The sequence below is a fragment of the Ruditapes philippinarum genome, unplaced genomic scaffold (assembly GCF_026571515.1).
Source record: "Ruditapes philippinarum isolate M1 unplaced genomic scaffold, ASM2657151v2 ctg3516_1_1_1_1, whole genome shotgun sequence".
In the NCBI taxonomy this organism is placed as follows: Eukaryota; Metazoa; Mollusca; class Bivalvia; order Venerida; family Veneridae; genus Ruditapes; species Ruditapes philippinarum.
In genome coordinates this window covers 138,790-155,394 of record NW_026854006.1, presented here as the reverse complement: position 1 = coordinate 155,394, position 16,605 = coordinate 138,790, and the positions used below count along the sequence as shown (strand labels likewise).

Genomic DNA, 16,605 nt, shown 5'->3' with positions numbered 1-16,605 from the left:
TACCTCTACCTTTTCCTTTTTTTTTAAAGTCGAGCTAAAAATAAAAGATTACAGTTCAAATCAAATGTTTATCTGATCTTTGATAAAATGACATTTCCTTTTTTCAAAAGAACATTCAGATGATGTTGATCGAGTATATTTTTTGTAGTATAACATATTTTTAAACCTTTTTAGAATATAAACCGACCAGGCTTTTAAATATATAGTAGGATTTTTTTTGGATTATTTTTCTTAATGTTATGAGTTGAATAATGGGAAATATGGTATTTCAATTTAGCAATTTAAAAAAATAAAGTACCTACCACCCATGTCTACAACAATGTATTTATGGCCAAATGCTGCAAGGACAGACTGAGTACAGCCATATAAATTTCCACCAATACAATAAATGCCTGCAACCTCGGGTTCAAGTGCAATTGTCAATTGACTTCTTTGTATACCAGCCTACAACGAAATTTAAACAGTATCATTGACTTTTCAATTATAAGTCGTACTTAAGTTCACATTGCCATTCATTCTGTCATTACAAGTTTTTTTGATTGATTGATTTATTTGTGTATATAAATAATTACTTCACAGTCATAATTAAATCAAAGATCTAGTTGACTTCAAGACAATATATACAACACAGGATAACCCATGAAAGTTCAATATAAAATAGAGAACTTATTTCCAATGGGGTCCTTTGATGGCTTGAGAACTGGCATTCAAGTCCATGCTTAGAGATGATATACTGGACTGATGTTATGTTTCTAAGATCAAACAATATTAATTTCTATTGCACATTATTTAATTACAGTTCAATATGAAAATTATTATACAATTTCAACGCTTATAACATTTAATTTCTCAAATATTATTATGAACCTTGGCCTCTCTTGATAACAGGTATGGTATGATAAAAGTGTTTGTCTTCTTTTTTACCCATATTTAATCAAAAGAATCGCTTGTATATCTTGTTATAGAAGCTATCGCTTAAGATAGTTTTATCATCTTACTAATTTAGAAATTATTTTAAGAATTACATGTATAACATATGAAATGTATTTTGTGACACTACACTTGATTTGCGGATTTCTTTTACCATTTCAGCAGACTCTCTCATGAATTGTTTGGCTGAATCAGACCATATTGCCGGAACAGTAAGTATCCAACTTATTTGCTTTTCACCAATGTTATGCATTCTGGTCCATCGTGATATGTCCGCAGGCTCTTCTAACACTTTCGCTCGAAGATAACCTATAGTGGCCGACATCACTTTCATTGCATTCATTTCTTTCCCATCAACTGTTACAAAGCGAAACGTTCTTTTTACCGGCTGCAATGAAATGGTACAATAAAAAATTGCATAACGCTACAATTATGGAATAGAAACATTTAGGACATTTACGTGAAAATAATAAAAAATGTAATAGTTTAGGATTAGAGATGTGTCGCTACTGATTAAGGTACCATCTGTAATATTTGTATATTAAATATCAGGACAGTTCCAAATGTTTTATAATTTCACTTCAGTGCTAATGTTTCAAGTCTTTGTTGGTGCTAATTTGTACTTAAGTTACAAGTATGATATTTAATAATACATGCGTAAATGTATGTAAATATTTACAATGTGACTGTATGGTGACCATAATCACTATTATATGATTTATTCCTACTACGTGCATGTAGACATAATGCCCGAATGTATTTTGAAACTTATGTTTCTAATAAATTCCAAATAGAATATCATTGCATTAAAAACTACAATTATCTTTTAAAGAAAAAAATCGCGACGACCCAATTTGGCTTACTAGAATAACTAACCATATAAAATTATATACAGTTTGTATACAAGTTAAGTTCACGAGCATATTTCTAACCGAAGCACATTGGTTTAGTTGAACGTTTATCTTTTTCTTTTCTTACACAACTAATTAAGTTTTTAAATATATATTTACACCTTTAACTTATAAATGTTCGGTTTTGGAAAAGTATTTTAAGACCGAATTGACATATTTCCAATACAATATTTGATTTGTTTGAGAAGGAATAGTAATGGATAAGCTATTGTTTGGCAATACTGACCTGAAGCATTTGAATATTTAATGACTTTTGGTCATTAAATTTTCAAATGCCTCGTGTCAGTATTGCCAAACTGAACGGATAAGCTATGAACGATCGTGAACGCGCTAAACGTACCATTTTTTGAAAACGTATTTTCGCGAAACTTCGTATTAGGATTAATAGTAATTGGCAAGTGGCTTCGAACAGCAATTTGAATGGGAACCATAATCAGACAGGAAACAAGAAACCGTTTCTCGGCGTCCTTTGGTAAACAAAAAGGCGGGAAACCTGCTGGTCCAGATTTCTGGCGTAATCCAAATTTAATAGGACTGGGAAACCAAAATAATATCCAATGAAGAGCACGCACACTATTAACCATACTTTTTTCTGTTCCTTCCGGGCTAAAGTTTTTGAGTTCGCTTTGCGAACCAAGGCTCCAGCTCGTATATTTTTAAATATGAAATTTAGGCAAAACCCTATGAACGGGAAAACAAGTTTTTTAAAAAAAAATTGTTCCCCATCTTTTCACGTTTAAGTTTCATTGGTTTTCCGCACCCTTCTATTTCCATCGTAATACTCGAAGATTATTATTAAATCCGAAAAGGGTGGATTGTAAGCTCAACGGAAGACCTATCTATTTATCATTGTTTCCATTTTGAAAATGGCCGCCCCGACTAGAACTACACTGGGAAATTTGAAGATCGTATAGTTTCTTTATATTCTTTAAATGTTTTTTATATGATTTTCTTTTAAATATCACCGTGTAGTCTATAGCCGGGCAAGCCAAAGCCGTGACCGATTCGCGGACCCCCCCCCCTCCCCTTTCTAGCCCTTGGCTCATATAATTGGTAATTTTCTCATAGAAACTTGCCATTAATGGGTACATGGAAGTGCTCAGATATGGAAAAAAGAACGACTTACTAGTTATAACCAATCAAAATGTGAAACATATAGACCTTGACCTTTGAACTAGTGACCCCGTTATGACTTATCAATATGTTAACTTGAAGACTTCGTGAAATTTTTCAAGGTAATAAGCGAAGGCCATTCTTACATTTAAGTCCACTGTGACCTTAAAAGCTATAGTCCTAAACTGAAAGTAATAAAACTAGCCACATTGTTTGGTCCCGCGAACCGGATGACATTCAGTGAATTCAATAAGATGATTGCTTTTAATAAGATTTGTGATTTGGATATTTTTTAGTGGAAATTATTTGTCATCTTGGATAAATTTATTGTGAGTATCAAACTTAAAATGACTAGTGTTCAACATTTAAATGGTGTCAGGACAAGATTTAGAAATATTCTGCAGAAAAATATTGATTTTGGAAACGATCTAATAAAAAGAGATATCGAAAGCTGTAATATTGAGAAAATTTGTTAGAAACAAATAAATGCATTCAAACTTTAAAAAGGTATTGTGAAAGGAAAGAAGTTAAATGAAAAATTGGGAAAGCCAAATCGAAGAAAGTGATTCAAAAAATTGAAAAAATTATAAAAGATGTAAACTGTGTTGAATTTAGAATGCACTATAATTACAACATTTTTAAAGAAATGTTTCAACAAAAAAGAAAAGGGGCGAAGTGAAACATGTAAAAGTGACATGGGGGAAAAAAAAATTCAGAGAGTTTAGGGGCACTAAAAAAAGGACGTGCAAAAACTACGCTACAATTAAGAATAAAAAAGATACGGACATTGAATTTAACAAAGGTAAATTATTCTACAAAATATATAATTAGATTTAAATCTTTGGGGGAGGAGAAAACAAAAGGGAAAAAAGGGCATTTAACGCGCCTAAAAAAATGTTATTTTTAAAAATTTGAAAAAGCTGTGTTTGTGCCAATGATACGAGCTAAGCTACCAGAGGAAGTATTTGTTCAGTTAGAAATATTAAATGGATTGAGCAATGAATGGAGTATAGACAAGCTTCGCTAACTATTAACCGAATATATTCTTGCCAGAGAAAGAACAGAAAAGAAAGATAATGTGTTCGAAAAGAGAATACATTTATCGTCTATTCAATCAGGATACAAGCAAAATATTGCTTCTAATACAGCTCAAGTTATGCACATTCAGCACAGCCAAGAAATTATACCATTTCACCCCAAGCGAGGAGTTATACAAAATTAGCGCAATCAAGAAGTTATTCAAGTTCTGCTCATGTGCTTACCGTCAACAACCTTAAGCAAGTTACACCAAAACAACAGACTGAAAATTATGCAGATAAATGTCGTTAATGTCAGCAGAAAATTTGTAACGATGAGTGCGCAAAATAACGAACTATAAATGAAAAAAATCATCAATTGAAAGACAGCTGCTTCAAGTGTTTACAGACAGGTCACAAATCAAGTCAATGTAAGAGAAACAAAATCTGTACACTTTGTGGTGAAGTGAACAAGCATCACAGAAGTTTGTGTCCTCAAAAATTAAAGGTGAAGGAATCAATGATGCATTTAGCAAATGAAGAAAAAAAGAATATACAGAGATTGAAAATTCTGAGGAAAATGTTTCGTCAAATAAAATGGTTCTAATGCAGACCAGACGGCAATTACAGCAATTAAGAACAAAGATACATCTGCAACACAGTCTGTTAGACTTTTGTTGGACTCAGGATCTCATCGGACATATATAACAGAAAACTTAGCAAGAAAGTTACATCTCGAAGTAACTTGAGAACATGAAACGAAACTTGTAACGTTTGGTAATAATTGTACGCAATGCATCAAAACTAAATGTGCTAACATTGATGTTTAACTAAAAAAAGGTGAACACTTTTCAATCAGTGTGATTATACATTGACAATAAGTGGCAATTTGCATCGCAGTCCAATAGGTGTTTTAGATAAGTAGCATGTTAAACATATTATTGGAAGTGTTGATTTAGCTGATACATTACCAAAAAGAAACGAAACATCATCAATAAAAATGTTAGTTGGTAACGATTATTATTTGGATTTTATTCTGTGTCAAAAGATCGAACTAAATCCTGGTTTGTTCCTTCTTGGCTCTAAGTTAGGATGGATCCTTACCGTAAGAACCTCTGATCAAGGCCCATGTATACTTATTCTGACCCATGGCAATAATGCAACAAATACATGTTTATTTCCGATGTCGACAGTGTTGTACCTGTGAAACATAATTTAGAAGACTTCTGGAATGTGGAGTCAATAGGTATTATAGAAAAACAAAGACTCTCAGATGATGAACATGCAATGGAAATGTTTTTCGATACTATTCAGTTTGAAAATGGCCGATACCAAGTCACGTGGCCTTGGACCGAAGAATTTCCTGATTTGCCTGTGAACAGGAACTTGGCAATAGGTCGCTAAAAAAGCTGTGTTATAAAAAACCTGAGTTAATGATGAAATATGATGAAGTTATGAGGGATCAGCTAAGTTAAGGTGTTATAGAGAAAGTTGAAAAACCAGTATATGGTTTGGTACATTATTTTCCACACCATGCTGTCATCACACCACAGAGAAAGCAACAACTAAGATACGCCCAGTATACGATGCTTCGGCAAGAACAAGAAATGAAAATAAAAGTCTAAACGAGTACACAAATAGGGGACCAGTAATGTTACAGGACCTCTGTGGTATAGAAAAAGCATTTTTACAAATTGGATTAAAACCTTGTCATCATGATGTTACAAAATTTCTTTGGTTGAGAGACTATGAAAATCCTACTGTAGTTACTGACAATATACAGGAATTCAGACTTACGATTCCTTTCGGACTAATCAGAAGTCCGTTCTTATTAGGAGCAACGGTATACTTCCCTTTAAAATGTTATGAAAATCCAATTTAGAAAATCTAAAAAAAACAACATTTATGTTAACAACGATATCACCGGACCTGCAAACACAAGTGAAGCAATACAGCTATTTACAAAATCAAAGACAATGTTTGCAGATGCCTCGATGAATTTACGGGAATGTATTACCAAAAGTGATCTTATAAATTAATTCATTCCAAAAGAAGACAAAGCCGATACGAAAAGTGTTAAAGTACTTAGACATAATTGGAATGTCAATGAAGAGATACCGTTACAATAACAGGTAAAAAACAACAGCAACTCAAATGAGACAACGTTTCTGGATTCTACATGGTCGTGCAACAGTAAAATGAGTGTTGAATAAGTGCGTTGTCTGCAGACGCCACAAAGGTGGTTGCTATAAAATGCCGCCATTGTGCTGTCTACCGAGGTCATAAGTGACGTACCATTTTCAAGAATAGGACTAGAATATTTTGGTCCAGTGTACTTGAAAACAACACAGGTGACGAGAAAAAGGCATGGATATGCTTATTTACGTGCTTAGTAACACGTGCTGTGCACATAAAACTAGTTTGTGACATGACCAGAATTTGTTTTAGGTTACCGTCGGTTCATAGCTCAAGGAGGTATTCCATTGCATGTAATTAGTGATATTGCAAAACAGTTTTAAGCCGCTAGTTTAGTGATAGATAAGATTTGTTATGGTCTCTTATAAAGTAACGAAAGTCAAATCAAATCTGCAAATGCAAACAGCCAATGGAATTTTATTATAGAGATTATAGAGCTCGCGCCCGGAATGGGCCGAATTTAGGAGAGGCAAGTCGGTCTTGTGAAAATATCGTTCAGAAAAGCTTACGGATAAAAACTTTGAACTATCATTCAAGCTCAAACAATTATCAAAAAAATTGAAGCCGTAGTGAACTCAAGACCTTTAGTATATATTGGTAATGATGTCAACTCCTCAAATGCATTAACACCAAGCCATTTTCTTAAGTTGAATCCAATAATCGGTATTCCACAAGTTTCGGACGAAAATGACTATGAATAGTTGCCAACAAAAAGCTCTTCGGAAAAGTTTTGAAAATTTGGAAGAAAGGTCAAAAACTTTTAAATAAAATTTGGCAGATAATTAAAAATTACTTCTTACTAAGCTTACGAAAAAGGAATCCAAACACGTTTGAAAAGTCGCCTGTAAATCCAACGATATTGGAGATATTGTTTTTATAAAAGAAAACTTTTCTCCTGGCAACTGGAAACTGGCAAAAATTGAGAAGTTAAATGTATGTCGAGATTGTGCTATAAGAACTTGCCAAATTAAATAAGCTTCGTGATATGTTCTTAACCGTCTAATCAATTTACTTTTTCTCATTGAAACGACTCAAAATAAAATAGTAACAAAAGTAAAAAGTGAAGAAAATGTGCTTTAAAAAAATGTGACCACTAAAGCGTTTACAAAGTTTTTCTATTTGTAGCTCCTGTGACCTAGTTTTTCATTCGAGATGATCCATGTGTACGAACTCATCCGAGCAATTACCTAGACAAGCATCCTGACCAAGTTTGATGATAATTGAGTCAAAAATGTGACAACTAGAGTGTTAAGCAGTTTTTTTCTATTTTTAGCTCCTGTGACCTAGTTTTTCATCCGTAATGACCCATGTTCGAACTCATCCGAGCAATTACCTAGACAAGCATCCTGACAAAGTTTGATGATAATTGAGTCAAAATGTGACCACTAGAGTGTTAACAAGTTTTTTTTTCTTTTTTTAGCTTCTGTGACCTAGTTTTTAATCCGAGATGACCAATGTACTAACTCATCGAGCAATTACCTAGACAAGCATTCTGACCAAGTGTCATGATAACTGTGTCAAAAATGTGACCACTAGAATGTTAACAAGTTTTTTTTATATTTTTAGCTCCTCTGACCTAGTTTTTCATTCGAGATGACCCCTGTTCGAAATCAGCCGAGCTATTACCTAGATAATCATCCTGACAAAGTTTGATGATGATTGAAACGACTCAAAATAGTATAGTTAAAAAAGAAACAAGAGGTCCTAGATAGCTCACCTGACCCATCGAACTCATCCGAACAACTACCTAGACAAGCATTCTGACCAAGTTTCATGACATGTGAGGCAAAAATGTGACCAATAGAGTGTTAACAAGGATTATCCATATTTTAGCAGTGGGACGTAGTTATTTTCGCCATTTTTTCCATTAAAAATTGACTCTATTTTTTCAAGTAATTTGTTAAAAATTACTTCAAACATTTTTTCCTAACAAAAAATAAACAAATTGTTTAATTTTCACGTATAACGTATTTTGATAATTCTTCTAATGGTTATGTTAAAACAGGTTTGATAGCATAGCTCAAAGATTTTTTCTGGAAATCCGATTTATAAAAAAAAGCGAAAACTATACGGTCGTCTTCAGATCTACATAAAAGAAATTAGTAGATCTGAACTTTAGTCAGAATGTTACAGTATAGACTTTTGTTCTTTTATGAAAATTAATTCCTAGAATTTTAAAGAAATACAGCGTTTTCATTGGATGACAACAAAGTTGGACACAAATGATACTTTAATCACAGGTCTTTTGTATGCACTTTTGGATCATTAAATTTGTGGTTCCCGCTTATTTTAATGACACCTTTAACAGTATTTAAAAGGATCATCACACTAAAATGCAAGAGATGGTTAAATTATCATGTTTGTATACGAAGGTTCTTTTGTTAGAATCGAATCCATCATTCAGTCTCATTAAAATATGATTCAAATATGAATTAATATGTAAATGCATAAAAGTTAATAACTTGGATTAACCACTGCATCGCGTTCGGTAAGTTATCAAAATAAACTATTCTTAATTTTTGTTTAGTCATTTAGATTATATCGAACTGAAAATGAAGTTCTTATTGTTAAAATCTATTTTTTCATTATTGGCCCACGCAGAAAACGCACACGCGAATTCTACTTGCGTTTTTAAGGAAAGTTCGTAGTGTAAAAAGGTTCACAAGTCTATGTAAACTACGTGTCCCATGGGGATGAGTAAATATTTACCCTTTGGCCATAATTTGAACAAAATTTGTAGAGGTCCACTAGATAATATTTCATATCAAATATCTAAGATAAAGCCTCTATGATAACTTTGTACAATGACCCCAGGGCCAGTTTTGACTCTTAGGGCTTTTATTTGAACAAACTTGGTAGACACCTATTACAAAATATTGCATGCTTAATATCTAGACTCTAGCTTTTCCTAGATACATATAGGGAAAATCAATGATCCATGGGATGGGGCCAATTTTGACCCCAGGGCTTTCATTTGAACAAACTTGCTAGACACCTACTAGAAGATGTTTCGTGATAAATATGTAAGCTCTATTTCTTTCGGTTATTTGACAAGAAGATATTTTAGTTATTTTCTCTTCCAGTTGCCATTACAAATACAATTTAGCATAGAATGATATTCTTTGAACAATTTTGAAAGAGTTTTGTGCCAGGAACATTCCTTCTCAGTTATATTGGCCAATTAGTATAGGAAGAGATGTTGTTTGACGCATTTTTGTGAAGGACGCAATCGACGCACGGACACACGACGGACACAGAGTGAACACAAAAACTCATCCTTGAGGCCTTTGCTAAAAGATATTTCATGGCTAATATCTTAGCTCTAGCTATTTGGGGTTTTTAAACGAAGTATTTTTTTTAAATTTCTAAATGCATGTAAGGAAAATAAATAACCACCTTGGGTGGGACCAATTTTGACCCCAGGGCTTTTATTTGAACTAACTTGATAGACACCCATAAGAAGAATTTTCATACTAAATATCTAAGCTCTAGCTCTTTGTGTTTTTGTAAAGAAGATTTTTTAATGTTTTAACTATATACATATAAGGAAAATCGATGACTCCCGGGGCCGGGCCAATTTTGACCCCAGGGCTTTTATTTGAACACACTTAGTAGACATTGACTCGAAGATGTTTCATGCTTAATATATAAGCTCCAGATGTTTGTGTTTTTATAAGAAGATAATTTTTCTATCTCCATATAAGAAAAATCAACGACACCCTGAAGCGGTGCCAATTTTGACACTAGGCCTTTTATTTGAAAAAAATTGGTAGACATTCTTTAGAAGATGCTTCATTCTATATATCTACGCTCTAGCTCTTTGTGTTTTTAATAGAAGATTTTATTCAATATACATATAAGGAAAATCGATGACTCCCATGTCGGGGCCAATTTTAATCTCAGGGCTTTTATTTGAACAAACTTGGTAGACACTCACTAGAAGATGTGCCATGCTTAATATCTAAGCTCTAGCTATTTGGGTTTTTTTAAAGAAGATTTTTATATATACATATAAGAAAAATCAAAGACACCCTGGGCGGTATTAAGTATTCACTATATACATGTAAGGAAAATCAATAACCCCCTTGGGTGGTACCAATTTTGACCCTAGGGCTTTTATTTGAACTAAATTGATAGACATCCGTTAGAAGATTTTTCATACTTAATATCTGAGCTCTAGCTCTTTGTTTTATTTTAAAGAAGATTTTTTTTTAAAGATTTTACTATATACATTTTAGGAAAATCAATGAACCCCCGGGACGGGGCGAAATTTGACCCCAGAGCTTGTTTTTGATAAACATTGTTGGCCACCATTAGACGATGTTTCATTTTTTATATCTAAGCTCTAGCTATTTGGTTTTTTTTAAAGAATTTTTTCTATGTTTTTACTATGTATATAAGGAAAATCAATGATCCCCGAGGCGGGTCAAATTATGATCCCAGGGCTTTAATTTGAGCAAACATGGTTGGCAACCATTAGAAGATGTTTCATGCTTAATATTTAAGCTCTAGCTTCTTTGACTTTTTAAAAACGTGATTTTTAAATTCTTTACTATATACATGTAAGGAAAATCAAAAACCCCACGTGGCGGGACCAATTTTGACCCAAGGGCTTTTTTAAAACAAAATTGGTAGACACTCGCTAGAAAATGTTTCGTGCTTAATATCTAAGCTCTAGCTTTCTTTTTATTTTTTAAAAAAGATTTTTAATTTTTTTCCTAAATGCATATCAGGAAAATCAATGACCCCCGGGGCGTTGCTAATTTTGACCACAGAGCTTTTATTTGAAAAAGAAAACTTGGTAGACACTCACTAGAAGTTGTTTAATGTCAAATAGCTTAGCTCTAGATAGCTCTTTGGCATTTTTAAAAGAAGATAACTTTAGTTTTTTTCTTTTCGTTGCCATCGCAACTGAAGTTCTGCATGGAATTAAAATGTTTGAGCAACTTTTAAAGGTGACCACAAAAGGAACATTCCTGTGAATTTTGGATAAAATCGTCAAAGCGGTTTATGAGATGTCGTTGAAAGTAAAAGTTTACAGACGGCCGGACGAATTGTGATCACAAAAGCTCACTTTGTCACTTTGTGACAGGTAAACTAAAAATAATAATAAAAGAAATCTAATATAGGTTGTTTTTTAAGTCTGGATTTGATAACTAGGTTGACTCTAATTCCGTTATACTTACTACTGGGATTAAAAACCAATGCATTAATCGTAAAACAGTATGCAAACGACCGAAAAGCATCCCGAAAAAGATCAATCTCAGGTCAATTTTTCCATACCATAAAATGCATATACTTTATAAAATAAGAAAGTATTTATTTAAGTATTTGCAAACGTTTCTTCATTTTTCTTTCAAATCGAACTACATGTATTATGAAAGAAACAAAAAAGTTTTTACTTTTTTACTAGATTTTATTTTAACATTTTTAGAAAAGTAGCCTTTTAAATGACAGACACCGGTGAATCTACATATCATTTTTATAGTGATAATAAATGTATGACATAAAGTGCAAGGTAAAGAAAATGTTTAATCTTGCATTATAAAATAATTACCCATACATTTTCTTTCTATTCCATTGTAACCCTAAATAGTTCATGTGACTCTGAAGTTGAACATGACAATGAAGTTACTGTTAAAAACCAATATGGGATACAGCTGTGAATGATGTGTTTAAAGATAGATTTGATTTAGACAGTGTTTCTGTATTACAAGTAAAACTTATTGTGACAATGCTATTAATAACTTTACTGAGAAAGTTTCTCAACTATTTTATAATGTTGCTGATAGCTGTCACTTGATTATTGATGTGAAAAATACTGTACAAAACAGCACTTAAAGGTGTAAGAAATCACGTCGGAAAGAGTACTTTGATGATGATTGTAAATAAGTATGAAAAACATACTTGTCAGATAAGAATTATTACAGAAGAAGTAAGACTGATCCAATCAATGGTGTCTAGTGGAAATCGTATAAAAAGATGATAAACAAGAACATTAAGTCTTATCAAGATAATATTAATAAACGGATACTTGGGTTAAAGTCGTCAGACCCAAAAGCTTTTTGGAGTTCGTTAAATAGATACTTCACAGATAGCAGGGATACTGTAAATAATATTTCAATAGAAGTCTTTTTTTAACATTATGTTAAATTAAATGTGAGCCTGATCTAGATATTGACAATTTAGATGATTTAGATCTTGAGAATATAAGTTGTAATAATAGTTTCATAAATGCAGAAATAACTATTGAGGAAATTAAAAAAGTCGTAAAAAAGAACAATATGATCTCCTTTTTGTAATTTAGCTTGTCATAATTGTATTCTTTTATTGCGATATAAGTATAATTTTGACTGTTATTTTTCTGTTTGTTTGTTTGTTACAATCAATTGCATATTATATGCCTTGGTTTAATAAAAACTGAAACTTAAACTTTTTTGGTCAACTCAGGTAATATAAACATTATGATTGAACTGAAATTCTTATAAATAGCAATAGCAATGACTGATACATACCATGTTTACGTACAACTGCATTTTGAAATGCTTAAAGAAAAACCAATTCATATAATCGTTCGTTTCTTCAGGAAGACTCGCATAATTATCTTCAGCTTCAAAACCAAAGCTATGGAATACCTCATTGGAATCAAACAATATACACGTCGGTGTTTTCTGACGTCTCCCCAGTGCATCACCACCCCACCAACTCGGTATGTGTATACCTTCCCTACAATAATAGGCACAACCAGAAAGTGATGTCCCAATATCTATTGCAGCTACATTATCTTCAGGACAAATACCGTCTCTTTGAATACAAATACGCCCAATAGATGGTGTTTCAACAAAAGGCTTCTGCTCCTTGACATATTTACTTTCTGGCGACTTAGATGGTGTTTCAACAAAAGGCTTCTGCTCCTTGACAGATTTGCTTTCTGTATATTTAGATGGTGCTTCAACAAAAGGCTTCTGCTCCTTGACAGTTTTACTTTCTGGATACTTAGATGGTGTTTCAACAAAAGGTTTCTGCTCATTGACAGATTTACTTTCTGGAGACTTAGATGGTGTTTCTACAAAAGGCTTCTGATCCTTGACAGATTTACTTTCCGGAGACAAAGACGTGTTTTTTTCAATCTGTAAAGAAAAAGACAGTTATGAAACTTGCAAAATATCAGTTTGAATTTTACAGCGTTATTACAGTGCATGTTGAATATTTGGAGAAAACTGATTCAATTCTTGCCTATTCTTAGGAAGCAATAGTCACATTTAGAAATCAAATACTGTACGTGTTAATCTGAACGGATACTGTCAGAAAATTTTGAAAAAACAATCAATAAAAGCTGTCCGTGAAACAGCACGATCGACTTAACAACAACAACATATTCATTTGATAACCACCGGCCCATAAAATACAATGCAACTTATATCATCTCATGTGTATATAAATACACATAGCGTATTGTTGTATCACAACTTGAGTTCAGTAATGAATAAAAATCATTTAAATTTATTCTACCATCACACCAATTTAAGTAAGTATAGTTGGCGTACTTTATTTATAGCCATGAAAAACAACAACATGAAATTCACATTCAATAGATGAGATATTTCTATCATTTAAAGGTACAAAAGCGTTGTTCTCTTGGTTTTTTTAAATGTTTGCCGATTTCAATTTTAAATTTGTGGCTAGACCACTAAAACTTAACGAATGGTAAATCAAATACATGTATTAAGTTTTTTTCTATATCTAATAGTGATTTGAAATTTCTATAATGAAAGTATCGACTGGAAGTATTAATATAATTATATTATTATGCCAAATTTGAGTATAGCAATCAACCAGTCTCTTTTTAAAGAATGGATAAAAAGGTCAGGATTACATGTTTCTTGCGATATCCGAAAAAACAAAACCTTTACTCGAATAATCAAATTGTTTTTATTTAATTTTATTATTCCCCCAATTATTCTCCCGCATCATCATGAAAACTTTTTTAAAAGGTAAAAACTACTGTTCACGAGTTGTACTTGATTGTTCCTTAGTATGTAATTTCACCAAAAATTTAATATTATAAAAAAAAAACAAAATGAACGCCACATTCTTAATTTTTTTTTTTAGTTCTATTAACAAATGGAATTTAAAAAAATTTTATTTTGACATTTTTCAATACATTACAAACATAACCCCATACTTGTGGGCTTAAAAAAATATTGGTTTCACCCAAGCATGTTTTAAATATTCTTTGTTTTGGAAAAATATCCTGTCAAAAGATTTTTGTACTTTTTATGGCTAAAAAAAGCTTTATTTTTTATTGGGGTTGTTCCAAATTTAGTTGTTTAAAAACCCAATTTTTTATAAATTGAACTACATTAACGGGAAATCCAATAAAAGGGGATTCAAAATTTTTCTAAACCATCTCCGTTATTGAATACCATAACCCTTTTTTTTAAAATTCAACTCCATCCCGTATCTAAAAAAAAATTTTATTTTAAATGTGTTCTGTATTTGACGGCGGTTTTGGGAGTTACAATGTCGTCCGTAAACATAAAACAATTCTTTTTATTGTTGTTTTAAAAAATTTTTTTTTTTAAAATTACTAATTCATTTTTTAAGGGTTTTTGGTGCTCTTACGTCCCCTATTTTTTTACCCAAAATTTAAGGGGGAATTTTTTAAAAACATTGTTTTTATTAAAAATTTTGTGTATTTTTTTGTTTTAAAACAAAGACTTTTACACACGAACGTAAAAAATGTTTTCTAACACATTTCGCGTTTTGTTTTCATAGCACAAAAATTTTTTTTGAACGCCCTTTTTGTCTTGTCCCAAAAAAGGGGCCCAAAAGGCGCGTTTTCCCATTTTTTTGTTTGTCCCCTAAAAGGGGTTTGTTGCACCGGAATTCCCCTCCATTTTGGGCCCGGGGACAATGTGACTACGCGACAACACGCCGCACGACAACGCCCTGTTTGGCGTGTATTGTTAGCGACAGGAAGACAAGACGAAAATTCGATAACGCACCGTTTGGCACTTTGTCGTGCTGTTGCTGTTGCTAGCGACAACACGATGCACAAAAGTGTTCAAAATCAGCCACCGTAGAATACATAGTCTTAAGCACGCGTAAAAATTTGCCGCGGAGACCTCTACGATATAATATTTCAAAAAGCTTTGCGTGATTTAATTTGTTGAATGCTGTCTTAAAATCGACATTAGAATCTACCCCTTCCTTGTTTAATATTTCTGAGCCATTGCCAGTAAACAAAAAAAAATTTCTACCGTTGATTATCCGTGTCTTTAGCCGGCTTGTGACTCGTCGGTTTTATTATTATTTTCGGTCCAGTTATGAACTCGAGTGTTAATTATTCTAGAAAATACTTTATACAGAGTATTAGTTACAGAAATCCCTCTATAGTTACTAGGGTCATTGATCGAACCATTTTTATAAATTGCTGTTACCACGCTTTTACCCCAAATTTTAGGATAAACGCCCGCGTTAAGGTTTCTCTAAAATATCGCTTCTATGATGTTAATACTCTCATTTAATGTATATTTATAAAACTCTGATGGTATGTCAACAAGTCCAGGGCTTTTGTCATTAGACAAATTATTGATGGCTGATTCAATTTCAGCACGAGTAAACGGTTTATCTACTTCAACACAATCTTCATTTTTATTTCGGTCATATTCTCTGTGTTAAGTGGTATGGCGGAAACATCGAACAAAAAATCTTTAAATTATGCATACCAATTATTGGCTGAAATATTACACAGTGCCTTCTAAATTATCATAAACAGAAGATCCCTCGGGTGAAACATGCGCAAAAAAAAAAACAACAATATCTTCTACTGTAAACAACTGAGAAGAATAAATGAACAGCAAAACACAATCTGTCCTGCCATGGAAAATACGAACTATTATAAATACTTGTCTGGAAGTGGGTATGATGGTCACTAACACTTATTTAAGTTTCAAGACAACACTGTTCAGTAACGCGGGAATATGCAAATAGAAGTAGAAATAATAACGAATGTGCAACACTATGACCAAAAAGAGTAACACAATAAGGAAACGATCCTAAATCAAATTTAAAAAAGTGTATATGCGCATGCACATATACCTTTGTAGTGTGTACCGAGCGTATGATACATGTATAATAAAATGTAAAATTAAAATCTCAAACTCATTCCTAAATTATCCGAATTATATATTTCAAGAAACATTTTTTTTTTCTCAAAATTATTTTCAACCTAAAATCATGAATAAAAATACACATATCCTTCACTTTTGTATTTCAATTATCACAAAAATACAATTCTTAAAACACATATTACCCACAGTTCCTCATTAATTATTTGACTTATAAATATAGCATCCTAAATACTAGATATCCCAGATGTATGTATGCTCGTATGTATGCATGTATGTATGTATGTATGTGCGTGTTCGTGTGCA

The 16,605-nt window shown here is 32.4% G+C and overlaps 1 protein-coding gene across 1 annotated transcript in view; it reads right to left on the bottom strand.

The window, feature by feature from the left end:
• Positions 1–302: 302 nt before the first annotated feature.
• Positions 303–16,605, bottom strand: part of LOC132738660 (uncharacterized) — a gene marked incomplete at its 3' end in the record, with an annotated part of 69,553 nt that continues 53,250 nt past the window's right edge. Inside the window, exons 6-8 of the mRNA XM_060726240.1 lie at positions 12,682–13,296; positions 1,085–1,318; positions 303–444 (exon numbers count right to left, since the gene is read on the bottom strand). Of these exons, the coding sequence (XP_060582223.1) occupies positions 303–444; positions 1,085–1,318; positions 12,682–13,296 (991 nt within the window). The remainder of the gene's footprint in view (positions 445–1,084; positions 1,319–12,681; positions 13,297–16,605) is intronic.